The 27,265-nt window shown below is 43.1% G+C and overlaps 4 protein-coding genes across 13 annotated transcripts in view; 2 read left to right on the top strand and 2 right to left on the bottom strand.

The window, feature by feature from the left end:
- Positions 1 to 11,047, top strand: part of SENP5 (SUMO specific peptidase 5) — a 48,017-nt gene extending 36,970 nt beyond the window's left edge. For 2 of the 3 annotated variants that reach the window (XM_043473273.1, XM_043473275.1), the window contains exons 7-10: positions 1,180 to 1,317; positions 4,273 to 4,356; positions 5,744 to 5,794; positions 6,667 to 11,047. In XM_043473273.1, coding sequence (XP_043329208.1) covers positions 1,180 to 1,317; positions 4,273 to 4,356; positions 5,744 to 5,794; positions 6,667 to 6,777 — 384 coding nt within the window. In that variant the 3' untranslated portion in view covers positions 6,778 to 11,047. The remainder of the gene's footprint in view (positions 1 to 1,179; positions 1,318 to 4,272; positions 4,357 to 5,743; positions 5,795 to 6,666) is intronic. The other variant, XM_043473274.1, reaches the window with a different exon arrangement.
- Positions 11,048 to 11,712: 665 nt separating this feature from the next.
- NCBP2 (nuclear cap binding protein subunit 2) lies at positions 11,713 to 17,521 on the bottom strand. The gene is made up of 4 exons (XM_043473284.1): positions 17,365 to 17,521; positions 14,947 to 15,128; positions 12,537 to 12,675; positions 11,713 to 11,979 (listed from the first exon to the last, which is right to left on the bottom strand). Exons 1-4 carry the CDS (start codon positions 17,440 to 17,442, stop codon positions 11,908 to 11,910), a joined length of 471 nt encoding a protein of 156 aa, XP_043329219.1. The 5' UTR covers positions 17,443 to 17,521; the 3' UTR covers positions 11,713 to 11,907.
- Positions 17,522 to 17,570: 49 nt separating this feature from the next.
- NCBP2AS2 (NCBP2 antisense 2 (head to head)) lies at positions 17,571 to 18,411 on the top strand. Of its 2 annotated transcripts, XM_043473285.1 has the most exons (2): positions 17,571 to 17,940; positions 18,098 to 18,411. In XM_043473285.1, exons 1-2 carry the CDS (start codon positions 17,673 to 17,675, stop codon positions 18,151 to 18,153), a joined length of 324 nt encoding a protein of 107 aa, XP_043329220.1. In that variant the 5' UTR covers positions 17,571 to 17,672; the 3' UTR covers positions 18,154 to 18,411. The 2 variants fall into 2 exon arrangements, with proteins under 2 accessions (XP_043329220.1, XP_043329221.1); XM_043473286.1 differs by having other exon boundaries at positions 17,577 to 18,411.
- A 3,600-nt stretch (positions 18,412 to 22,011) lies between these two features.
- Positions 22,012 to 27,265, bottom strand: part of PIGZ (phosphatidylinositol glycan anchor biosynthesis class Z) — a 31,960-nt gene continuing 26,706 nt past the window's right edge. For all 7 annotated transcript variants that reach the window (XM_043473282.1, XM_043473278.1, XM_043473279.1 and 4 more), the window contains 2 exons: positions 26,407 to 26,605; positions 22,012 to 23,884 (listed from right to left, as the gene is read on the bottom strand). In XM_043473282.1, coding sequence (XP_043329217.1) covers positions 22,266 to 23,884; positions 26,407 to 26,530 — 1,743 coding nt within the window. In that variant the 5' untranslated portion in view covers positions 26,531 to 26,605 and the 3' untranslated portion in view covers positions 22,012 to 22,265. The remainder of the gene's footprint in view (positions 23,885 to 26,406; positions 26,606 to 27,265) is intronic.

The raw sequence follows: 27,265 nt of genomic DNA on the forward strand, positions 1-27,265 counted from the left end.
TAATTAAAAAGTTTAAGAAAAATGTAAATTTGGTCTCATTTAATACTGTATTTTAAATATGATTCCTTGTTTTAGATACTCAGAATTTTTGAGCCGGAAAGGACCGGTTGTCTGTCCTGTTCAGTACTTCCTGTCCACCTTACCTCCTAGGTCTATTCATACAGAAACTTTGCAGAAGTGCTTTGTTCCAAGGTTGTGTAAACTAGTGGAAGATTCCTCTAGAGCAGGACATTATCTTAATATCAGAAAGCAAAGAAGGCTTGAGAAATAGTTGCTAAGAATCTAGTTTAAAATAGTCTTGTAATTGTTTTAACTCAAGGAATCACAAAAACACAAAAATCACAAAAACACCTGAAAAAAGTCCATTCATCCTTCTATAAAATGTCTATTGAATACCTACTTCTTTATCATCCAGTCCACAACTGGGATTTTAAATGGTATAGTGAATGCTTCTAGATTTTAAAGGACATGTATTAGGATATGAAGCGTGAGTTCATAATAAATAATTATCAAGGATATTTTTCTCAATTTCGACAACTGAGAGATCCAAGATGGTGATAATGATAACAGCTAAGATTTATTGGCTACATATAATGGTTAAGCATACTTTGTGCATTTTATATGTATTGTCACTCTCAACAGCTTCATCACGTGGGTACTACTGTTATCTGTAGATTATAATTGAAGAAATCAAGGCACAAAGAAGCTATGCAAATTGCCAAAGTCTTCTGACCACAGAGCTACAATTTGAACTTGACCAGGCTTACTTCAGAGCCCATGATCTTAACCACTATACTGAGTCTCTAGAAGAAGGCTAAAAGAAGGTCATGCTGTTTTCTAATATCACAATTCCTTCCTAGATAGGAATTGATTCTAGGTCAAATATGTATGTAAGAAAATTATTTAAGCTTAAAAATAAGTTAAATCATGTTAGGTAGCTAATAAGCACAGGTTTAGCAGGTGAAGTGGAAAACAGTGCTTTCTGTACCTTCAGTTTCCTTATTATTGTGTATTTTAGCTTACTAGTTATAAACATGGGCTTTAGATTAAGATCTGGCTTCACTTCCTAGATTAATGACCTTGGGCAGGTGAAAGGTTAGTAAATGGAAACTGCTGTTTCTTATTGGTTTGGAAAGCCCATGGTGATGGCTACATTTCTTTCATTTTTTTCTTGATCAGGTGGATTTATTTAAAAAGAGTCTTCTGTTGATCCCTATTCACCTGGAAGTCCACTGGTCTCTCATTACTGTGACACTCTCTAATCGAATTATTTCATTTTATGATTCGCAAGGCATTCATTTTAAATTTTGTGTAGAGGTAAGTTAATATACTCCCCTACTCCTTTTTTCCTATTCATTTTGTCATTGACCAAATGGTGTCTCAGCTCTAGGATAGAACAGCAGAAGTCAATACCACATGTGATCAGCTTCTGTCATGTCATGTCAAAATGTTGGGAGAGGAAAGGACTATAAGAGGAACCTCCAGATGGGAAGAGGTAGCAGTCCAGGATCTGGATCCCTCTCTGAGATACCTGCCCTATTTGGATTTCATCAGATCTTTTTTCAGTCATTCCCTTTAAACTACATTTTGAATATGGATAGAAATCATTTTCTGGGACTTCCCTGGTGGTCCAGCAGTTAAGACTCCATGCTTCCACTGCAAGGGGCACAGGTTTGATTCCTTAGGGAACTAAGATCCTGCATGCTGCGAGGTGCAGCCAAAAAAAACAAACAGAAATCATTTTTCTTGGTTTCTCCTAGAGCTAAAATTGGTTTGTATCTTCAAAATAACTTCTGTAGAATGAATCAGAGCCAAGAGAATCAGCTGGCAAAATATTAGAGTTCAACTAATAAGAGTTCAACAAGATGGCAGGATACAAAGCAAGAAAAATCAGTATGTTTCCTGATTTTCCTGCACTAGCAAGAGCTAGTTAGAAAATGTAAACAGATTTCATTAAAAAAAAAAAAAAGAACAAAGAGGTGAGTTACCCAGGAATATACCCTAACAAAAAAGGGGACATTCTTTGAGATGAAAACTCTAATGTATATAAAGGAAATCTGAATAGATGGAAAGATAGGCACACTCAATATTAGATTAATTCTCCCTGAACTAATATAAACCGATTTTTGTCCTAATCAGTTTCTCAGAAGGATTTTCAATGAAACCTGATAAACTCATCCTAGAATTTATATTGCAGAATTCATGTCATGAACAGCTAAAATAGTTTTGAAGTAGAAAAAAACTGAAGGAAGGAATACTTGGTCTACTAGATGTCAAACCATACCACAAAGTTTTAATAATTAAAACTTTTAATTATATTGGTTAGGAGTAGACAAGTAGATTGGTGGAACAACAGAGATAATCTAGGAATAACTCATGTATATGTGGAAACTTAGTATATGATAAAGTTGAGGAAGGACAGGCTATTTGATGTATGCCTTGGGAAAGTTAGCTATTTGGAAAAGTAAAATACAAATTCTGTTTCATACTATTCATATATAAGAAAAACAAATTCCAGATGGAATAATGAGCTAAATATAAAACATAAAACTGAAAGTTAAAAAAAAAAACAAAACTGAAAGTTAGACTAAAATATAGATGTTATGTTCTCAGAATATGAAAAGCTTTCTTATCCAGAACCAAAAAAGCAAGACTATATCATAATTTGAAACTTAAGTATGTCATAAAGTTAAAAGGGATTGACTTGGAGAAAAAGCTACTGACATATATAACAGTCACTTTCTAGAATATAAAAAGAACTACAAATGAGCAAAAAAAAAGAAGGATCTAAGAAATGGACAAAGGATAAAATAAGTGATTTTTAGGAAAAATGCCAGTAGCTGTAAAACCCATGGAGAGATGCACACCAGAAAATGGGAAATGTGCTGCAGTCAGTGGGGTTGCAAAGAATCGGTCACGACCTAATGAATGAACAACAAGAAATTAAATTACCTCAGAGTTCCATTTTTTGCCTATTGTGTTAGGAAAAGTTTGATGGTACTAAAGTGGGTGTAAGGAAATAGGCATTCTCATATTTTCTGGTGGAGTGTATAAATTGATACAGCCATTTGGGGAATAACTGAAGTTCTAGTTGCTTCTAAGTGCCTTTTAAGTAAAAAAGATGCATATCCTATTACAAACTAGTTCTGTTTCTTGGTATATACTCCATGAAAGTACTTGTGTATGCACCCAAGAATGGGGCACACACCAGGGTGCTCATTGCAGCATTACTGATAATAGTGAAAGTCAAAATGAACTAAACTTAGCTCTACCAACAGAATAGCTGAATAGATATACTGTAATATATTCACAATATTAAACAGACCATAGCAGTTACAGAATATAGTATTGGGTTGGCCAAAAGTTCATTTGGATTTTTCCATACCATCTTACAGAAATACCTGACTAACTTTTTGGCCAACCCAATAGATCTTTGTGTCTTAACATGGAAAGATTTACAAGACCTACTGAGTTTGAAAAGGCAAGTTGCAGAGTGATACAATATATGGGGAAAAAAAATATGAATACACAGACGTGTATATGTATGTATATACAGACATACACTTGTGTATATATACATGTACATACACATTTCTCCTCCACCTTCAGAGGGTTAATTTAATTCATGTAACCTCTGACTTCACCCTTACAGAAAGATAGCCAGAGAAAGATATGCACAAAGAGGTGGAAGGCATAGGGGAAAAGTATAAGCTCCAATAGGCTTTATCTTGGGAGAGATTTCAGCATTGGACTTGACTGTATTAGTATCCAGAATGAATTTAAATAACATAACTTTCTAGAAACTGAGTGATACTTTTACCTGCAGCCCTCAAAAATATGGAATATATCTAAGGCTAGAATGTTTAAATTTAATTTCAGTGATTAATGATTTCTGCCATGGATTCCTTCCCTCTGTTGAGCATTGGCAGTAATTAAGACATTCTTTTTGTTTTGCCAATATTTCATTTTAAGTTTCAAATTCACCAAGCTGACTTATTCCTGGAAAAGGCTGACCATCTTATTAAAAAGATCTAATTAAAACATATACCAGTGTCCACAGTTTTAAGTGCATACAGTATAGAAGGTCTGAGTCCTTCACTCTATAAAACGAAAAAGGTCTGAAGTCAAGTTCCAGCTCTAAACTCTTTAATGCATACTCTGCCCAGTGGTGGGGCCACAGCCTCCTCCTTTGCTTCTATCTGCTGTGGGCAGGTTCCATTTTTCACCAACTGATGGAACACAGCATCTGTGTTGTGGTTTCTTTTTAACCAGAATATAAGAAAGTATTTGCTGACTGAAGCCAGAGAAAAAAATAGACCTGAATTTCTTCAGGGTTGGCAGACTGCTGTTACAAAGGTAAGTAAGTGATAAAAATGAAAACCCAGGCATGTCAAGGGGCTGAAATTATCTAAGGGGTGGGTGTTTTTAAATGCATATGAAGACTGATCATGAAGATAACCAAAGGAGAGTCTGGAGGCTGCAGGGAGGCAGCTCAGAATAAACCTCAGCTCAGTATTCATCATTTGGCTGCCCAGTTTCCCGCTGCTTGCTGGAGCAAGTAAATTCAGTCATTTCATCCCTGGGGCAGCTTCTGATGATATAGTTGCTCTGTTAAAAAAGACATCTGCTTCTTGCCTCATGGCTCTTATTTCCAGATGATTCATATAGACCCAGAGAAATACTGACATGACTATTTTGGATTCACCAAGGAAACAAGTGCACTGGGCTGCTTTCCAGGCATTTGGGGAAGACAAGTGGCTTGAGAGCTTCAGCTCTGAACACAGTCTAGAAGCAGCACTATGTATAGCCATAGACAGTAAAGCTGTATATGGGGCAGAGTAAGCAGGCCTACCCTTTTAACTCTGTCGCAGATACCAGGGTCTTGCATTTTATGCTTTGTTTTCCAAGTGTTTTTATATTTATGATCTCATTTGATCCTTATAATCTGAGTTAGGCAAGTCATTTAGGAGTAAGAAGCATCTGTGACCTTCCCCAAAGTTCATCAAAAACATTGACCATCAGGTCCTTGAACTCAGGTCTATTTGGATCAATGACACAATGTTAAAGAGGCAGAGTCTTGAAATAAACCTTTAACCCAAACCCAAAGGGACAAGGTTTATTCATTTATCCTTGAACTAAATGCTAACTTTTAAACTTATATTTCGTGTTTCATAATAAACTAAGGTAGTTTATTATGTTGAAACCAGAACTGCTTTTGTGAATATTGTGAACTTACCCAACAGTATATCCAGGTATTCCCCTAAATTTAATCAGGATCTTTCATGTTTCAACACTTCAGGCAGAATATAGTAACCAGTTCTTTGGAAAACATTCTGTTTACCTTTACAGTGTCTTTAAAAGAATAGGACAGAGTTGTGAAATACGAGATGAAGAGTGAAGACTGCCAAGCAGCATTTAGTACTAAGTATTCAGAGTCCAGGTCTGTGTTCTCTGAGTCACAATTCCATTTTGATTCCATTGTCAGTGAATTGATAGCAAAACTGATTATCCATGGAAGTTTTAAAATAGGATTTTTGACTTCCCATTTCTCATGTTTAGGCAAATGTTCTATAAGTTACTGATTGATAGCTCTTTTCATGTGGCCAGGTGCCTCATAAACTCAAAACACTTTGTAAACCAGAGGTATATAGCAGCTGTCTTGGATACAAGTTTCCTGCAGCTTTTCTTATCTGACAGGGAACACTTGATTTTATTTTAATAATTGTTTTATTTTTCCCCTTAGTGTATTCCACAACAGAAAAACGATAGTGACTGTGGAGTATTTGTGCTCCAGGTAAAGAATTTTTTTTTTTGTATTTACAATTTATAAACTTGTTGGGTTTAGAGAAGGGGGATCCCTCTGATGTGTGCATGGTACTAGGTACAGGTAACAGAACATTTTTCCTCCCAAACCTTCTATGTCATTGAAAAGCAGTAGTTCTTGTGTTTTCATATATTATCATTAGGAAGAACTACCTTCTAAGGCTGAGGATAAATAATTGGTATCCCCGTGTATTATCAGGTTTTTGGCAAGTCACATTGGAGACTGACCTGAATTGATCCTGTCATACACTCTTGGCATTTGTAGAATTAACTATATTTTTTTAACCACTGGCAAGTAGTCTTTTACCACAGAGTAAAAACTAACTAGATTTTAAATAAGGGCCACATTTGGACACTGTGCTTTCTCATGCTGCAGGTTCCCTTAGGCTTCAAAGAGCTATTGAAAAAGTTGTTATATTTATGAAGGAAATCATAGTTTATAATCCATGATTTACAGATTTTCAAAGATCTTGGAAGATGGGCTCACTCATATGACTTATGAATGTCTGGGGTTTGTAAACAAACTCAGGTTCTCACTTAAAGGCCATATTAGGTTTGACTGCATTCTCAGCAAGTTTCACCTTGAGAATTGGAACCTCTATGGCAGTTTTGCTTTTCACAGTATTGAGTGGGGAGGGAGGGAGTATCCCAAGCCATATACTTACCTGAAAATTTGACTGTAATTTGGAGGTAAATGTTTTAAAACAGTATGTTTTACAAGTCTAAACCAACTTTTAACATTTGCCTTAGACCCTATTCTGTTAAGTCTGCATCTAATAAAATGGTGCGTTGGGCTGGTACATAACTCCACATGCCACTTAAGTGTTTCTGGGACCTTTCCAGTACTGCAAGTGCCTCGCCTTAGAGCAGCCTTTCCAGTTTTCCCAAGAAGACATGCCCCGAGTGCGAAAGAGGATTTACAAGGAGCTGTGTGAGTGCCGGCTCATGGACTGAATCAGCAGGGACTCTGGGAAGTCTGACCAGGTTGGAGCAGGTGGTTTGTTACTTGAATCTCCAAACACTTATTTGAATTTTTACAGGTATTTCAAATCAGTGGTGTTGGGCCACTATTGTTACCTCAAGTTTATTTTCTGCCCTTAACTCATTTCACTAGTGACCATGTACTATTTTTTAATGTTCAGTTTGGTTTCATCTTTAATTTTGTGGATTCTGTGTCTGTCCCCCCTATATTTAATATTTATTATCCAAACGCATGCATATAGACAGAGCATGCAGTGCAGAGTATTAAAAAAAAAGCCTAGTAGATTTGGTGCAGCTTTTGAAACTTAGTTAGACATGAACTGAATACAGGTTTAAATTTTAATTCCAGAACCTAAAAATGCAGGATGTTTTTGATACAACGTAACTCTGAGAGTAGTAGATGTTCCCTGGGGCATAAAGGGTAGCTAGGAGGGGTTTTGACAGTCAGTCCGGTTTTATTTTTACCAGCAGCACCTTTCAGTGACTTCTCTCTTCAGTGAGTCCCATTCCTTTTAAAGGATGAAAAGGAAGTGGCCGTAAACTGACTGGTATGTTGTTTATGGTGGCACACATGTAAGCACAGTGCCTGCCTTGGGAAGAGTTAAGGTATGAGACAATGAAAGTGACCGTGAGGGTCCAGTTATCTTCACAAATGAGGTTTCAGCCTTGGCTTTAAGATTTATAATAAATGCTTTAATCTTATAAAAAGCTTTTGCTGGAACATTGAACTCCTTGGATTCTTCTGGTTTTGATCCATTAAAAAATTAGTATCTGTCAAACTAGTGGTCAAACAAATGAGGATCCAGCCTAAGAGTAATTTACAAGTTGTCACTTCCCCTGTGTTGTTTCCCACATGGAAGAAATTAAGATTTGCCAAATACCTATTTCAAGGGTATTTAAAATATAAACATTCAAAACCAAAGACTGATTTTAGGTCTTTTGGACGTGGATGGGGAAGAGAGGACGGAAAATGTGATAAGGGAGACTTGATACTGTGGGGGTTACAGCAAATGTTACGAGTTTCCCCCTCATTTCTCTAATGATCTCAGTGATATGCAGGGCTTGTGTGTCTCTGCTTGACCACCCCTGAGACTCCAGCACAGGAGTCCTTTTTTTTTTTTTGTTTCCATGAACCTCATCTTCTGGGGGAAAGCAGAAGTGGCCCGGTCCTTACCTTTTGCTGCATCAGGATTAAAGTAATGGATCTAGCATCTTTAATAGAGTTTTGTGATAACTGGAAAGGAAAGGAGGAACAAGCAAATGGCAAAAGATACTTGGGTTAATGCCTTGCTAGGTGTGCGGTGTTGAAAATAAAAAGCTAAAACGTGCAGTTTTACTTGGCCATAAGGTAGGGCTGACTGCCAGCAGTTGAGGGTGGAGTCAGAACATGTTTACGTGCAGGGTTCCCTATCCCCAGACATTCCAAGCACCAACACCAGTGTTTACATTATAAACAGGCCAGCACTTTCCTGTTCCCTCAGACTCAAAACTCCTTAGTATAAAACCAGGTCAGTATTTCTTCTTGTGCTTCATATCATTAGACTGAGATTAGAGGCACTTTGTGCTGCTACAGGTAGGGCTGCATCCACATTGGAAAGGTGACAAAATGGGTTGGGTGTTTTCTTGAGGTTTTCAGGCATAATTATGCAAACGAGATTTTTCAAATCTGTATGCCAGACGTTTGCTTACTTTTTTTTTTTTTTTTTGGTAATTAGTAAGTAGGCTGTTAAAAATGTCTTATACTTTAGAGTGCCATAGTTCATATCTCACTGACAGAACCAGGCATGCAAGAGAGTTGTGTTCTGGCAAAAAATATTAATGCCCCAAGCTTGAGTTGTCATTTCTTTCAGTCTGAGAAATAGTCATTCTCTTAGCAATGAGGCAGAGAGAACCTACAGCGAACTGTCCCAAGTCACGGGTCTGTTTCATGTCCAGCTTAATAGGGCACCTTGAGCTACACTGTCCAGCATGCTTTAGCTTAAATGTCAAATATTTTAAGTCTGGTTAAAATGTTTCTGTTATTCATGAAGCTTGTTTCAGTACACACAGTTACTTCTCACCTGCCCTTCCTACCCCCAAGTCTTGTGATTAGGTGTAAACCTCTATTTAGCCCAAGTCCTCCATTAGGATGGCCTTTTTTCCTGATGTTTGCGATATGGTTTTTGTGCAACAGAAATTTCTGAAATATAGTCTGGGCTGTTGGTAGAAGAGACAGGCATTGTTTTGTTTTACTCTCACTAGCTTGGCACTGAATTGTCTGGGTGCCCACAAGGTGGGCAGAACTTATGCTTTGGGGGTTGAGGGCAGGCCTTACACAAACTAAAAGCTGCTTATAATGTGCCTTCAACAAGTTGCTCAGTCCTCTCCATCAGCAAACTTACCAGTCTGCAGTTTCTTTTATCCTTTTGTAGAATCTATAGCAATGAATGTAGATTTAGTTCAACTTTTAGTTCTCTCAAACTAAATGGCTCAGACGGTAAAGCGTCTGTCTGCAATGCAGGAGACCCCGGTTTGATCCCTGGGTTGGGAAGATCCCCTGGAGAAGAAAACGGCAGCCCACCCCAGTACTCTTGCCTGGAAAATCCCATGGACAGAGAAGCCTGGTAGGCTACTGTCCATGGGGTCGCAAAGAGTCAGACATGACTGAGAGACTTCACTTTCACTTTTAGTTCTCTCAATCATAGAGAACCAGTCTTCTCTTAAGAAAGGGAGAAGCAGCAGCTGCTTGCTGCCAGCAGTCCCCAAATCTTTTTTTTGGCTTTGCTTTTTTCTACATATCACTGAATATAATTAACACTGGTCACCTTGAATTCATAGTTGTAACAAAGGAACAGACCTGAGACATTGCCAGCACTAGCCTAAGTAGAGCTGCCCCCTTTCTCTGCAGTTGTGGTTTACTACTTCCTGGGTTAGAATAACTGGGAGCTCTGCATGGATCAGACCCTTCAGGCAAGAACCAGTGTGTTAATAGTGTGAATTAGATATACTGACTACCTGCTCTGCTTAATTGCTATGAAACTGAACTAATCAGCAGTTATAAAGCACATACTTTGTTATGTGCTAGGCTCTGCCTCCTGGCCTGTAGATAATTTAAGAAGACCTAGGGAATACCATCAGACGTGCTAATTGTATTTGGGTGTTAACAAAAGCAGATCTAGACAAGCTGTCCCCTTAAATGGTACCTTTTGGTCAGAAAAAATTTATTTAAAGATTGTGATCATGTAAAATTACTCAAACCTTCTAGCAAAAATATTTTTTGAAAAATAAACTAAATGCCTTTATAAATGTGTGTTCTTGTGTTGGATAACATGTACTGTTTGGTGAGTAGTACTTTTTCCCAGTGGCATTCCGGTCATGACAAGGCTTATCTGAGTAGGCTCTAAGCAGCTCACTGTCCAGTGTAGCACTTTCTACAGTAATGGAAATGTTCTGTATTTGCATCCACTACAATAACCATTACCACAGGGAGGTATCGAGCATCTAAAATGTGGCTAATGTGACTGAGGAACAGTTTTAATTAGCTGCATGTAGCAAGAGACTACCATATTAGTAACTCTCAAATCAAAATGGACATGCAAATTCTGCACACCATTCAGATTCTCCCCCAAAATATATTAATATTCCAGAGTAAGAGTGTTTCAATGTCTCTTGGTGAGGAAAAACACAGTAAGTTGGGCCAATTTTATTGAAATCTGTTACAGAAGACAATTCAAATATGAAATACTGTTTGTGGTTTTAAGGCCTATAGAAATCTGAATCACATTTTACTGCAAAATATAAAATACATTAATTCAAACTACTGTAAAAAAAAAAAAGACTATGTCCTCATTAAATTACTTGCACATTTTCCTAAATACTTACAACTAATTTAGAGATATCCAAATAGCCAATTTAAATTTGAGAAAACACATGGTAACATGAAAGCTGTTCACATTGAGATACTCCAGCCCCAACTTCACAAACTCCTGGAAATTAGGAGATACTTTGTTGCTAGATGAAAAAAATCTCACTTAGGTCAGGGACTAGCAGTTTAGTAAGACTAAATTTAGTCTAGTAAGACTAGTCTAGTAAGAGCAAGAATTCATGTAACATAGAGAAATCATCTCTTGCCTTACAAATGCAAAATAAATCCTCTAGACTCCCTTCTGGGAGTTGTAGAGACCATCAGCTGACTGTCCAGTCTCTGAAACAGGCACAATTAGGGAAAAAACAAGACAGACTTCAGTATAAGAACTGGCCAAAACATTTCCCAAGGGAAGCATTTCTGATTTTGTTAAGCCATTCTCTCAATCTGTAAGCTCTTTAAAAAAACACCACCACCACAAAACACTCCATTCCCAAGATCAGTCTGAAAATGAAAAAAATAGATCTGAAGGCGCTCACATATCACATATTTTGGAAAATGTGTTTAGTAAATAAATACCCTTCAATACCTGTCCCTTATTTCCTGATATACAAAGCATGTAAAGCAGGTGGTGGTCCCTGGGGCTGTCTAAAGCTTACTTTTATACCAACTGTTTAGGAATTTCCATTAAGTTTCACCTTTACAGATTAAAAATCAACACAGAAAAATTCAGTTATCAAACATCTGTTCCCCTAATTTAGAGCAAAGCTACATTACACAGCACAAGTCCACTTATTAAATTTTATCTTATGAAAACTTAAAATTTTAAAAATAGTAATTCCAGGTCCCAAGGTAGACCATGAACCTACTTAGATGCAAACATGGTAAACACTTCAAAATTTTTTCCAGTCTTCTAAAAGAAGTGTGTTTTTGGCTGACGGATCAACATTATACATCCAAGTCTGTTGCTAAGGAACACCATTTTTGACCTAGTAACAGAAATCATTTTGGTAATCTGACACAGAACCAAGATTCTAAGATTTAATTCTACAGAATTAAAGGCATTCTTTTGGATTCTGTTCTTTAATAATATTTAAGAGGAAAACCATGACAAGGCTTCCAGCTCAGTAGAGACATTGATTAAAGCTTGGTTTTTAAAAAAAAAACAAAAACAAAAGGCAGGCTTGCAGACCTTGGGTAACACCCGTCAAATTCAATAGGCCAAAGGAATGGGCTTTCATGATGGGGCTCTCAACCACTCACTGGTTTTGGGCCAGTTTTCCATAGCCACCTCTTCCAGCATCATAGTCCTGACGATATTCATCTCGTACCTTAATTGAAAAGAACATGTTAACAGTACAGAGAAGATTAGTTTAACAAACATGCCTTCCAAAATACGTCAGACAAATAACTAAGCCTTTTCAGATGTCATAATGTAAACATTATAAGCATAACATGATTTTGAGCAACTGATGATAAAGTTCAACTGCCCTGCAAAATTATTTTAATACTGCTTTTTTAAAAAAAACCAAACATCAGGCTTATACTCAGCATTCAAAGATAGCACATTCCAAAGAATATTTAAACTATGTTGAAATAAAAATGGAAAAGTTGTTTTAGTGCATTCTGCTTTGCTCAACATTCCTGCAGGAGAATATTCAGCCCCTTGCAGAAGTCCAGTAATGGTTGCTTGTGAAGATGTGTAAAATATACTATTGGATGGCATTTAAAAATATTAATAATTTATCACCCCAATGGGTGGATTCACTTCAAGCCAAGGTTACAGACACAGTTATTTTGAAAAGAGCAAATACAAACTGACAAAACACTTATCGTTTAGGACTGGCGTCCTAGGCAAAGGCTGTGCACAGAAAACCTTCCTGCGTACCTGGCCCCCGGAACGCCCACGGCCATACTGCCTGCCCTCCTTAAAGCCTGCATCCCAGTCTGTACGAATGATCCGGTCATCCAGACGAGTTCCGTTTATATACCGCATGGCATTTTCTGCATCTGCTCTTGAATAGTATCTTAATTATGATTATTAAGGAATTAGCATTTCTCCAGACATATTTGTAAATAGAGGAAGAAACATCTAAATGAAGATGAGTTAAAGAGTACAAAAACTAATCCAACCAGATGGAGATCAAAGACATAATTTGGCTTGCATAGGCCTGTTGAGGTTGGTCCAGAAGCAGTCAAAAATGGTATTTCATCCTCAGCTACACTGATGGTTTTTTGGATAATCCTGTTAAATACACAGTCCCACTGTCTCCATATTTTGGTTTGCAAAAATACAGATATGTTCTGTGCAGGTTTAAACCACAAACTGTTATTCAAGGAAACAACAGCATCTTTTGGTTCCCTCAATATGAAGCTGTACATTCAAGAACAATCTTAAAAAGAGGTCACTGCATAAGACTTGCCATCGCATTTCATTAGAAGGAAACACTCAGAAAGTATCACTCAGGTCAGTGGTTCTAAACCAGATCTACTAAATCTATCTTTGGTATGTTACTAAAAAATATATGTAAGTAATTATGATTATAACTGGGTCTAGGAAATACTGATCTGGACCTTTCCCCTTGTCTTTAATTACACGGGTAGGGAAACACTTGCTGAAATTCCAGTGTCCAGTGTCTACACAATGCCTAGCACACATGGGCATTCAATAATTCTTTGTTGAATGAAATGAATGCTAAAGGGCAAATGGGGGCAAAAAAATACTGACAATGAAAGGTAGCCTTTCTTTCGGGTGTCATCTTGATTATTGATCTTTGACCTTCAAGGCAAATGCAAAAACACTCCAATTCTTAAACACTGATTAGTGTCTAATATTTTCTTTGTCTTTTTGTCCCCTGTGAATTATTTTACACTCTTGGCACCAGAGGTGAAAGCAAAACCTGGGCACTCGTCCCTTGTGTCTGAAGGAGGAAAAGAAGCTTGCAGAGCCCAGAAATCAGACACCGAGGTCAGTAGTGGGGAACAGGTGCAAAAGTGGGGTTTCTGATTCAACCTGATAGTGAGCACATTTTGTCTTCTTTCCTTCTCAGGGCCTCCATTAGACAACAGGAAAGAAACATACCCAAAGAGTAGAAGAAGCCATCAGCAGATTAGAGATGCAAAAGCTAAAGATTAATAATGGGTGAAACAAAGTCACAGTAGGAAATACTCCTGAAAGGCTTAAAGGAGACAGTAAACCCAGGAAGCTCTTAATTCCAAGTTGATTAAGTAGTAAGGCTGCAAACAGGGTTTAATTAAAGGTCTCTGTGTGGGAAGACAACCTGCTAGCAGGAACACATTTAATTCCAGGCAAATAAAAAAGACAGGGTTGTTAAAAAAAAAAAAAGACAGGGTTGTGAACTAACTAACTGAAGGAACTATGGCATTGTCTTTAACATCAGCAAGCTAAAATCTTTATTCATTCTAGCATTTAAGAAACCCACATGTCCCAAAGGCAAGGCAGCAACTTAAGAAGCTCTGCCTAGATCCACAAAGTCAGCATTTTTCTCCAGAAACTAATGGGTCACCAGAAATTTAAGGAAATTTTACAGCATAAATACAACAGAAAGAAACAATTCAAGGCACAGAAAATTCAAATGACATGGTGGACTAGGTCTGGAAAATTTCTCAAGATGACCAAAAAAGAAAATAACAGTTAAAAAACAAAATATGAAAAAAAATTAAAAAAAAATAAACAAACAAAAAAACCAAAATATGAAAAGGTAAATCCAGAAGGTGAAATGTATGGAGAGCTTCCAGGGAGAGAACGGTCACAAGTAAATATGGTTACGACCTAAGAAAATCAAGCTTTATGCATCTACATAATACCATATAGCTGTTATAAAAAGAGGGAACCTACATGTGCTAACATGGAACAATCTAAAGTAGGTGAAAAAAAGTGCACACAATATGCCACCACACATACGTAGAGTCACTTCTGGAAAGACATCAGTGAGATTCATAACTAATGTCTCTGAAATTAGAATGATAATGGGGCTTTTATTTTTCAATACACTCTTTGGACTTTCTGAAATACCATAAGCATATACATTTTCAAAGATTTACTTAACCAACTATGAAAAAAGAATGGATTTCAGAACAGAATGTATATGTTACTAGCTTTCCCAGTGTAAACAGTATAGACATATTGGACAGGAGGTAGGAGTAGATGAAGGAAGAGGAGGTAAGTGCAGGGATGCTAATCAACAAATGTCCTCACTCATCTTTCAAAATAGGCTATCAGCTGCTCTCGGCCCCACCTTCAGTCAACAGCTACACGAGACACACAGGAAGGATACTCCACAAAGCAGAACCCACATGCTGTCTTCTTCATTTTATCCAGGCCCATGATGATTTTCTTTATGTCACCACTTTTGCTGAAGAGCTCATAGATTTGTTCTTCCGTTGTATAAAAGGAAAGATTTCCAACATACAATGTACAGCTTTTCTTCAGTAATTTTTCCTGTTCTTCATTGTCACCCTAGAATTTCCGAGATAGGGAGCAAAGTGGGGAAAAAAAAGGCACAAAACAATATGAAGGGTATGCTCCAAGTTACATTTTTTATAAGTGTGAATTTAACATGGATACCATACAGAAGCAACAGGTAATATGTCCACCTCTAGGGAGAATCAAGGGACTGCAAGTCAGGTTTCTATGTATGGTCTCATTTAATTTATTATCATCAATCTACCTGAGGGAAGATGGTTAAGTAACTTGTCCAAGACCACATAGCTAATCAGTAGTTGCAGTTGGAACCCAAGCCCAGTCTTATCCCTAATCCCATATTTCCTTAAAAAGTTCACAGGACAAGAGTCATTCTACAATAAAAATAGGTTTTTCAGGACTTTGGAATGAGACACTAAACAAGTTTACTACTGCAATTACTGACTTGTTAAAACTATGGTCAAGAAGCATTTTCCTCTTTTTTTCTCACATGTTTAAGTCATGTCCCAACAAACAGCTTACAGTTTAAGACAACTAGTGTTAGTACTTAAGGTATGACATAATATAGATACCATTCAGGAAATACTGTAGAAATTCTACAAGGCAGTATCTTACAGTAGTCTAAATGAAGCTATAGGCTTTAGACTGCAGATAGACAACAGTAAAAGTGTAATCTTGCAGAGTGCTTGAAATTCAACATGGCTAATGATGTGGAACTTTCTAAAGTAATGAGCGATAGACGTGTAAAATAATGTCTGCGCATGTGTTTATTCATTCAGTCATGTCCAACTCTTTTCGACCCCATGGACTGCAGCTCACCAGGCTCCTCTGTCCATGGGATTCTCCAGAGGAGAGTACTGGAGTGGGTTGCCATGCCCTCCTCCAGCATGTCTTCCCAACCCAGGGATCAAACCCTGGTCACCTGTATTGCAGATGGATTCTTTACCAGTTGAGCTACCAGGGAAGCCCATAATCATGTCCGGTATATAGTAAACACTTAAAAAATTAAATGTTGAATAAATCTAAGATCTTTCTCAATTATGCCTCAAATTTGTTTTCCTACCCTACAAACACATTTTAGACTTTCTCCACATCTACCCTCTTCTATAGGTGATCCCTCCTTTCTCAATCTTCTGAATCTTCAGCAGTCTCTCCCTTTCTTGTGCTGGATTAAGATTACTTACCTCCATTGTAAATCCCTACATTTACAATCCCATAATCTCTAGAGGACTTCCCTGGTGGCTCAGATGGTAAAGTGTCTGTCTACAATGCGGGAGACAAGGGTTCGATCCCTGGGTCGGGAAGATCCCCTGGAGAAGGAAATGGCAACCCCCCTCCAGTAGTATTGCCTGGAAAATCCCATGGACGGAGGAGCCTGGTAGGCTACAGCCTATGGTGTCCCAGAGTCGGACACGACTGAGTGACTCCACTTCCACTTCCAATCTCTAGAGGATTATGAACTCTCAGGATGTGGAAAACTGTCTTCCCCTCTCTACGGTTTAGCAGAGGCTTCCACAACAGCACTCAATACAAATTTACTAAATAACCAATAGTTAATGAGTGTCACCTTCACTCCATCCCTGTCTTTGCTGATACTGAAGAACCCACCTTGAATATCTGCAGCCTCGCCCATTTCACAGAATCTGCTATGACATGGGCCAAAAGAAAATTTCCCTCTTCGGAAACCCAGCAGTTTTCCGATTTTGACATCCAGACCCTTAACATGTTGGTCCCCCTCCTCACATCGAGAGCTCCCTAAAGGTGGAGGCAGGGCTCAACTTTGTCTGCCACCAGGTACATCTTTTGTAGGGCCGTTTTACTAGCCATGGATAAGACGAGAAACGCCAAACACAGTTTGGTAGATATAACTTAAAAACAAAAGTCCCGGTATCTGGATCAGGATGGCGCTTCCACATACTGCACGTATCAAAAAGACACCCTTTTTCGATACTTGCAGCAAAGTCACTTTCCCGCGACACCGTTAGTGAAAACGCAAGCCACCACTACTACTGCCGCCCATCTGCAAATGGCTCAGAAACAGAGAGCTGCTGCTAGGGAATGTGAAAGCCTGCCTCAAATTCCCTTCCTACGAGAGAAGGGGATTCGATGATACCCAAACGCCCTTTCAGCATCCATTCCCCAAAAGGCACCGAGGCTTCCCTTCGCATTTCGGGATCCCAGAGAATGGGAGACGACACAATGAGACAAGAGCAAACCGAGTCTCAGCGTTCTGGCCCGAAGCTCCCCCTTCTCGCGACCCGGCTTCCCTCACCCGGAAGTGCTGGTCCCGGTACTGGCTCAGCTCGACGTAGGAGTCGCTGCGCAGCGCCTTCAGGAGGCCACCCGACATAGTGCAGAGAGGTGGCAGAGGACACAGCCACTCTAGAGTATAACGAGGTAGCTCCGGCAGTGGCGGAACCGGAAACGCGCAGAGAAGGCTGCGGAAAGGCGAAATCCCGTGCTCCAATCCCAGCGCGGCAGTGTCGTCACCGGGCGGCGCCAGCGCAGACGCGGCCCGTAGTCAGGTGTCGCCGATCAGAAGCGAGAGCGGCGTGCTCCAGGTTCCGGGTCGCTCCGAGGATGGTTCTGCGGCGGCTGCTGGCCGCCCTCCTGCACAGCCCGCAGCTGGTGGACCGTCTCTCAGAGTCTCGGCCCATCAGGCGTGCGGCACAGCTCACCGCCTTTGCGCTGCTTCAGGCCCAGCTACGCGGCCAGGACGCGGCCCGGCGCCTGCGAGCCATCGCGGCTGGGCCCGCTGGTTCCCTGGGCCGCCGCGCTGCCCGTTTCAGAGACACCTTCACTCAGGAGCTACGCCGGGGCCTCCGGGAACGCCCACGGCCACCATCAGGTAGCCAGAAAGGCCCGGGAGCAAACTCCTAAACCTAGGCTGGGCCGGGTCGAGGTCGCCTGCTTTCCCTCTGGGCTGGGCACCGACCTCGGCGCTAAGGAGTCATCGCCGACAATACGCACGGCCTGGAATCCTGACTCAAGTTGTTTGCCTACAGAGGTCCAACTCATCAGAGAGCCCGGGCCAAACTTGACATCCCCAGGGAAGCCGTGATCGGACAGGACACAGCGAAGGAAGAAACTCCCCGAAGCCTGAGAGATAGTCTTGGCCCTGATTCACCGCGGGCAGAGACCCATGGACCTAAGTATAACCGGAGAGAGGTTTAACCTCAGCAAATGGGACTAAAACTAGTGATCGATGCTGCTGCCGCTGCACTAATGTAGCAGATGGCTACTTCCAGGGGAGATCCTGGATGGAAAGACAATCCTGCAACTGCCAAAAATCCTCTGATTAAATATGTGAGCTGAGTAATGGGTATTGTTACAGGACAAGGTTCTTTTGCCCCGTGCGCAGCAAGCCAAATGCGGAGATGCAAAGGTTTCCAGCGAAGAGGATTTACTGGCAAAGCAGCCAGGGGAGGAGAACTAGTCTCAGATCTGGTCTTCCTCAAGGGAAAGGGGTTGGGGTATTTATGGGATAAAGCAGCAGCAAGGCGGCGGGAGGTGTGGGGAAGATGATTGGAGAAAGGTGTGGTAATGGTAGTTCTGCACAGGTGTAACTATGCCACACGCATCTGCAGCTTGAAAAATGGAGGTTCTTCGCACCATCTGAGGGTGGAGTTTTCTGCTCTGTGATGTCAAAAGGTCAGGAGCATGCCCAGTTGGAGGGTTGGTGGTCCTATCCAGTCTTAACCAACTCACCTTGAACTAGACACAGCTGACCCCAAGAACCTGGAAATCAAACATAGCTAGGCTTGGTGCTGCTTCCAGGCTGTGGGAGTCATAAGATGACCTTGACTAGTGAAGGCAGATGAGATGGATCCACCCATGCCTTCAGTATGAACCTGGTGCTTATCTGGGAAGGTGGATTAGGATTCCTGGGACTGTAGGAATTATATAGTCCTACAGTATAATAATAATGTATATTATTATACATTATACATTAGAATACTAATTAACACATTTCCTCTGTTCCGGGCACTTCCTTAATGCAGTTATCTCACTCCTTACAACCACTTTCACATGAGGAAGTGTAATGCTATTTCTTAACTTTGATTTTCTGCTGCCGCCACCACCATCACCACTGGGTATCAGGACAATTGTCTACCGTGGAACAAGCCACCTGAATTTCTTGTCCGTATTTGAGAGGGTCTGGGATACACTCTAAAGACTATGCTGCAGCTAACAGATCCACAATTAGGCAATCCATGTATGCATTGATCGGTTCTAATCAGGCTACAGAGTTAATCATGCAATCTAGAAAGCTCAAAGCAGTAGAAACAATTTATATTCTGACTTTGTGGTAGTCATAGAGGGAGCTGGATAGCATGGAGACCTACCCTGGGGGTGAGGCAGCAAGAGCAGCTTGTCCTCCACTTTCCTGGTGGTCAAAGATCTGACTTGACATTCTACCCTCCAGCCTTCCCATCAGAGGTGCTTCTAGTTAATCCTCTCTGAGGCCAGTGTCCCACTCTCCTAATGCCAAAGTTTTAGTCTGGCACCCTGCCCTCCTGTCCTCCATCTCCCAGACCAGAGGCAACTCACTGCATTCTCCTTGAGCTTGACAATAAGGAGCCCAAGGAGCTTGTTCATTCTGCCTTGATTGCCTCATTGGTTTCAGTCCCACTCGTTTGTCTCTGGATCTGGATATCAGAGCAACACAACGTTAGCAGTCCCCAACCCAACCCCTAACCTTCAACATAAGCAATCTTCAAGGACACTCACAGTTGGGTCTTTTTCTAGACTGGCAGAAACAAAAAGGGAAACTGCAGGAAGCAATGAAACTTTTAGACAAGATGGCCATTTGGTAAGGAAGGAAAGCAAAAAATGAAGGCAGATGTTTTATATTTTGTGGTAGTGTGCGGGAATTAAATTCCCTCCATTTGTAGAAGGAGTCTGAGAACAGAGCAAGAAAATGGTCCTTTCTTCTCCAGCTAGAGGTGACTTGGATGCCTCCCGGCTTTGGAAGCCTCCAGTGTAGTCTGGCTTGCCATCCCACCACTTACCCTACTGCTAAAGAAACAGACCAAATTTGTCCCACCACCCCTAGGGGCAACAATCTCCCAACATGCCTTTCAAGCTCTGCTAAACTTTGCCAGAATGTGAAGCCAGGAAGCAATTCACTCCACTATCCTGCAGGGCAATTTCAAATCACCCTTTAGTGCCACACAAATCTAGATACCAGCACTTTACAAATTGTTAGCACTCAGGCCACTGTGATCTACATGGACTGCTACACCAGCAGCTCCTCTAGGGAATTCTGAGGTTGTGAACCTACCTAGTGAAGGAGAGAAACAAGTCCCAAGAATCCCAGAGGAATATGGGGCCTTAGAATCTGAGTTATCTCCAGGCAGCACTTGGTTTTTATCTGTTAGGCAAAAAAACCTCTCTGGCTGCAAAGTAAGTAAGTGCTTACAGGTGCCCAAGATGATGCTAAGCACTACAGGTAGGAAAAGAAACCCAAAATTAGTAACAAACTACAAGAACATAAAACTATCATGAACAGGTCCTATAATTTTAAAGAGGGAACTATTGGGTAGTGTGCTACAGTTAGCTTAGGTCAGCTCAGGAGAGGGATCCTTGGCATCTCCCAAGTTCAGTAACATCATTTTAGTAGTTTGAAATCAGCCATGGTGAGAGTATCTACAACACACAAATTGGCAAACACCAGAAATAAGAGCTATTTTGCCCCTAGAGAATGGGTTGCTAAACAGTTACCAGCATGCCACTAATTCCTGTCAGGGCTGGAGTCCTGAGGCAAATGTGGCATGGGGACCCCAGCAGCAGCCTGTGGGAAGTGGAGCTTCAAGATGACCCAGGACTCTAGCTGGCAGAAGGAGCTCCTCCAGCTCACTGCTCGCAGAGGCCTGGGTACCTCTGATTCTCCAGAGATGGCAGGGTTGTGAGGAGGGAGAATGAGGACAGGCTGAGTGCCACAACTCCTCACAATCCCAGTGGACTGGGCAGGGGTGCCCTGTGTTGCAGGGAGCAGGATGCCTGGGTGTGATGGCTTCCACCAGCACAGCAGGTATGGGTTTGGCATAGGGTTTGCTCTTGAGCCTGTGAAGGGGCTTCAGACAGAGGCTTTGAACATGGAGAGTGACCAGACCATATTTAAGGTTTTGTGCTCAAGTGCCACCAGAATCCAGCCTTGTGTCTCCATTCCCATGGGGCTGAACATCTGGGCTCCTTGACCTCTGAAGAGTGAGATGCAGGGACTTCTCTCGTGGTGCAGTGCTTAAGAATCTGCTTTGCAGTGTAGGGGACACAGGTTCAATCCTTGGTCAGGGAAGTAAGGTCCCACATACCACAACTACCAAGCCCGTGCTCTGGAGCCCGTGAGCCACAACTAGAGTCCATGCGCTGCCACGAAGTTCCCACATGACGCGACAAAGATCCCACATGCCACAGCTAAGACCCAGCACAGTCAAATAAATAGTAGTGAGATGCAGAAATTTTCCACCTCCTCTCTCAGGGACAGGAGTAAGAGAGTAAGTAGGAGAAAAATTCCAGAACTACTTGTTTTCGTAATAACCAAGCATTGAGACAGATACCAAAGTGCCATTAAACACACCACACCCACTTCTATGCTTACGGAGCTTTGGGAAGGAACTTGTACTGTAGTCCCAGGAACAACACAGTGTTAGCTGGCAGACACCTCAGAGACCATTGTGCAGGCTGGAAAATAGGCTGGGTGAAGGGAAGGGGCTTTCTTAAGAGCATGTAGCCATTGTGTAGAAGACCAGGGACTCGAACGAGGCCTCCTGAATCTGAGCTACCTTCTTTTGAATATCACTGCACTGCCTCCTTCTAGGTATCTAGGAGGCCAAAGGGTTGTTGTCATGACAGCAAGAGGTAAGCATCCTGGAAGCTTTAGGGGAAATCATTCAGGAATGTCATTAGGAGATTGCTGTCTTCTTTCACAATCAGGTGCAATTTATTTGTTTAAAACATTACAGTAACTGGAAGGAATAGGGCAGGAATAGACATTTGGCGTCAGTGATTACATTAGGTTCTTTGGGGACCTTGGCATCAGGACCATGACTGATCAGATCTTTGGTTTTGGAGGGGAAGTGGATGTCAGTTTACCCAGGAAGTGGAAGAGTCGAAGGCTGTCCACAGGAGAGGCAGTGGTGGGAATTTTGGAAAGGAAAGGAAAGGAAGAGATCAGGGCTCTGTCCCAGTCCAGCCAACACTTAGAGGTGGAATGGGGCCCTCACCTAGGGCTGTCTTGGGCAGTGGCTTCTGTGTCATATTGTCAGGCTTCTCTCCCAGCTCCAGGATATGAAGGCTGAGATGGTCCCTCCAAGCACTGCTCAGCAGGGAGGACAGGGCTGGTGGGTCCTCCAGGGTCAGGTGGGGAAAGATGAGCGTCTCACTCCTGAGTGGGAAGCGGCACTTCCTCACAGCCGGCCTGGTGGTGCCAGGGGTCACCACAAACAGGCGGCAGAGCCACGGCCCCCCAGCCACTTGGCAGGATGGGTGTCTGGTGAAGTTGTTCAGGGCTTGGCACAGGACCCCGTCCTCAGCCCCGCCCATGTCCACCACATCCACTGACAAGCCCAAGCCCGGGAGATGCAGGAGATGCCGGGGGGGCATGTAGGTGTGGGTGAAGACGAGTGTGAAGTGGGTGGGTACACGCAAGGGCTCAGGGGCGTGAACCACCCGCTCCAGGTGCCCCAGGCCAGGCACGAGGCCCCCCTGGTGCAGACAGCCGAAGAAGAGGGCACCCAGGACGTTGAAGAGGGCCAGGGTGCCCCTGTAGGGGGCCAGCTGGGTCTGCAGACTACAGAGCAGGACAAGGGGCACCAGGAGGGGAATCAGGAAGCGAGCCTCCTGGTGGCTAAAGGCAGACAGGAGGGCGAGGGGCATGAAGTAGAAGAGTAGGAGGAGAGACCTGGGGCTGGGCCGCGGGCTCCAGGCTCCCAGCGCCCTTGGGAAGCCCATCTGGGCGAAGGCCCGCAGGCCAGCCCGCAGCTGCTGCCACGCAGCCCGCAGGGTGTGGGCGTGCAGCGCCCCAAAGAGCAGGAAGCCGTTGACAGCCAGGTGAGTGAGCCTCACGTGTGTGCCATGCCTTGCCAGGTTCACTGGATCCAGGTTGTAGTGCAAGAAGTTGACAGGCGTAAGGACAAGGGTGCTGGGTCTAGATGGACTGGAGAAGTACCAGCTGTCCGCAGCCACAAATGCCACTGCAGTGAGGCTTGCCCCCGGGAGCAGCACCAGGGCTTGCTGGGTCAACGACTTGAAGCTGGGATCTGTGGCTCCGCAAGTGCCCCAGAGGAAGAGGGGGACCAGAGCAAAGGCCAGAAAGGTGGGCCGGTTGAAGAAGCCAGCCACCACGAGGCCCCCAAGAAGCCAGCCATGCCACCGCGGGCCTGGAGCAGGCTTCCTGGGTGTGCAGCTCCTGGGCACCCCAGGGGACACCAGTACCAGCAGCCAGGCAAAGAGCAGTCCTTCAATGGCATTGGAGAAGGTCCTTGTGTAGAAGACCAGGGTGACGTAGGAACCCGACAGCAGGAGCAGGGCATTCCAGCGCTCCGCCCCCCAGGCTGGAGCCAGGTGGTACACGGCCAGGTCCAGGGCAAAGGAGAGGGTGGTGAGGAGGAGTCGGGGCCCCACCAGCAGCACGTAGCCACTCACCGCGCCCGGCCATGGCCCCCACTCTTCCCAGAGCCTGACGAGCCAGAAGGCAGAGCCAGAGGTCAGCAGTGGGAAGACCACCGTGCGGCAGGCACTGCTGGGGTGAAACTCCCAGGGCCGGGCGGCCTCGACGCCCAGGACGTCCTCTGCAGAGAGAGCAGGAGAGGTGAGCCAGATCCCAGCTCGAGAGCATGAGAGACCAAACCCCAGCATGGCCCCCAGGACTGTCTGTGCCCCACACAACCCTAGGGCTGTGAAGCTGACAGAGCCCACTCCTGAGATTAGGTGATGTCGTGGGGGACAGCTGGCCCCAAGGCAGGGAGAGCACCCAGGTGGGTGTGACAAAATCACAGGAACCCTTCAGATCAGAGCTGGTGCTGAAGAGGACATCAGAGAGGGGGAGGATCTGCTGGCTTAAAGGTGGAGGGGCTGTTGGCAAGGAAGGAGGGTGGCCTCTGGGAGTGGAGAGCAGCCATTGGCCCACAACAAGGCAAGGAAATGGGACTTTGGTTTATAGCCTCAACAAACTAAATCTATCCAACAGCAAGGACGAGCTTGGAAGCAAATATCTCCCCAGAGCTTCCAGATAAGAACTAGCCCAGCCCACACCTTGTGATACCCTGAGCAGGGAGCCTTGGTGGGACTTCTCATTTACAGAACTGTGAGCTTCCAGGTCAGCAGTGGGAAGAACACCGTGCGGCAGGGGCTGCTGGGGTGAAACTCCAGGGTTAAGCTGCCAGGCCTGCAATGGTCTGCTGTGCAACCTCGCACCTGCGAAGTGAGGTAACACTACGCCCTGGACAGCGTGTGTGGGGAGGAGCAGGGGAGGCTCTATTCTGCTTCTTGGTGCTCTAAGGTCTCCAGAGTCAAAAATGCATCTTTGTGATCATGACTATCCTCCAGGACAAGCACTGTGAGAGTGCGGAAGGGAGTGAGCAACTGTGCTTATGGTCCAAGATTACTAGTTTTATCTAGGATTCCTAGTTTTTAAAATGAATATACCCGTGTAATTAAAATTACTTGCTGTGTGGGGCTAGTCTGTGACCCTGTACCCCACTGTCACAGAGCTTTGAGTGGGGATGAGGGAAAAAACTTAATTTATGCATCTTAGCTCCAAGTCTCACAACATCTCCCACTTGATAACACTGCAGGTTGTTTAAGGCTCTTTGCTTCTCCTATTCATCCAGCCTTTTGGCAGTTTTCTCTATGTCAGAAGGTGAAAGGAAAAAATAAAGTCTCGGGTCAGATCATCTGGCTGCTTTTTACTGGCTCAGGTTAAATCAGGGTGGAAAAGAAGACCGGACCTGGGCTTCCCTGGTGGCTCAGTGGTAAAGAATCTGCCTGTCAGTGCAGGAGACATGGGTTCAATGCCCAGTCCAGGAAGATCCCACATGCTGCAGAGCAACTAAGCCTGTGGGCCACAACTATTGAGCCCACGTGTCACAACTACTGAAGCCCTCACACCATAGAGTCTGTGTTCTGCAACAAGAGAAGCCACCTCAATGAGAAGCCCTCGCACCATAACTAAGAATACCCCCGCTCACCACAACTAGAGAAAAATGCCCATGAAGCGGTGAAGACCCAGCAAGACAAAAATAAATATGGTTAAAAAACGAATAACACTGGACTTTTCAACTTTAAAAACAAATCTACCTGTTGAGGTCTATGGCAGAAAGGACTGATACCTCCTTAATATCCATTTCTTCCTTCATCCTTAGTCTCTTTAGCTGGGCATGTGGTCAGATATAAAGACTATATTTTTTAGCATCCCTTTGCAGCTAGGTGTGGTCACATGACATATTTTGACCAATAAAATGAAAATGAGCAAAAAGTATGTGACTTTCAAAACATGCCCTTAAAGAAAGTAGGAATGCCTATCTCTTTTCTGGTGGTGGGAAAGACCTGGTGTTTAACTTGATGGCTGGAGCTCAAGCAGACATCTTGAGCCATGAGGAGGAAGGCTTGTGACCACAGCACCTGAAAAGCCTCAAGGTTTCTGGCAACTGTCTTAATGACATGTCCTATACCACCTAGAAGCAAAGTTCTAACAAGTGAGCAGTCTAGGTCTGAGTTCCCTCAGACATCACATGAACCTACAGAAGGAAAGTTTCATTATTATGTCACAGCCCTGTGTAGGCTTCCCCAACCACCGGGGAAGCCCAACTTCGAAATCCTTCCACTGGAAGCCCCAAACACCTTTTGTTCTGAAAACCAGTACTGTTGGTATAAGCAGGAAAACATCAAAGAGGCTGGCATTTCACTGGTAACATTTAGAAGGTCATTGTCGCCACTCAGGAAGGAGATGTGACATTCCTACTCTCAAATTCTTACGCCAGAGGGGCTTATGGATTTACTGCTCATGTGCACAGACATTTTTCTCCCCCTGCACTAAATATCTAGGGGCTTCCCAGGGGGCACAGGTAGTAAAGAATCCACTTGCCATTGCAGGAGACACAGATTCAATCCCTGGGTTGGGAAGATTCCCTCAAGAAGGAAATGGCCACCCACTCCAGTATTCTTGCCTGGGAAATTCTATGGACAGAGGAGACCGGTGGGGGTTGTAAAGTCAGATACAATTGAACATTCATGCATACTCTAAATAATCAACCAGTTCCTCGACCAAACTTTGCTGCACAAACTTATCTTAACCACACATGGGGAGCTTTACCTGCCATGACCTCGGGAGACTGGAAGAACTCATCTGGGTGCACGTAGCCTGTCTGCGGAAGGAGACACCACACCAGGCGGAGCAGGCCAAGGCTGCCCCACAGCACCCTGGCTGCCGTTTCCATATCAAATTGCTGCAGGGACACAGGGCCAGAGTCTAGAATGACTTCAGATGCTATTCTGGTTCCACAGCTCTACATCTGCCAAGGATAACATTTGTTAGTTCAGTTCAGTTTCAGTTCAGTTGCTAAAGTAAATCATATGTTCAGTTGTCTGAACAAACTCTAAATGGGTCTACAAAAAATAAAAATCTTAATAATAATAGCTGCTGTTCACTAGTCAGTCAGTTCAGTCGCTCAGTTGTGTCCGACTCTTTGCGACCCCATGAATCTCAGCACGCCAGGCCTCCCTGTCCATCACCAACTCCCGGAGTTTACTCAAACTCATGTCCATCGAGTCGGTGATGCCATCCAGACATCTCATCCTCTGTTGTCCCCTTCTCCTCCAACCCACAATCCCTCCCAGCATCAGGGTCTTTTCCAATGAGTCAACTCTTTGCATGAGGTGGCCAAAATATTGGAGTTTCAGCTTCAGCATCAGTCCTTCCATGAACACCCAGGACTGATCTCCTTTAGGATGGACTGGTTGGATCTCCTTGCAGTCCAAGGGACTCTCAAGAGTCTTCTCCGACACCACAGTTCAAAAGCATCAATTCTTTGGCGCTCAGCTTTCTTCACAGTTCAACTCTCACATCCATACATGACCACTGGAAAAACCATAGCCTTAACTAGATGGACCTTTGTTGGCAAAGTAATGTCTCTGCTTTTTAATATGCTATCTAGGTTGGTCATAACTTTCCT

Source organism: Cervus canadensis, chromosome 7 (genome assembly GCF_019320065.1).
Source record: "Cervus canadensis isolate Bull #8, Minnesota chromosome 7, ASM1932006v1, whole genome shotgun sequence".
NCBI classification, from domain to species: Eukaryota; Metazoa; Chordata; class Mammalia; order Artiodactyla; family Cervidae; genus Cervus; species Cervus canadensis.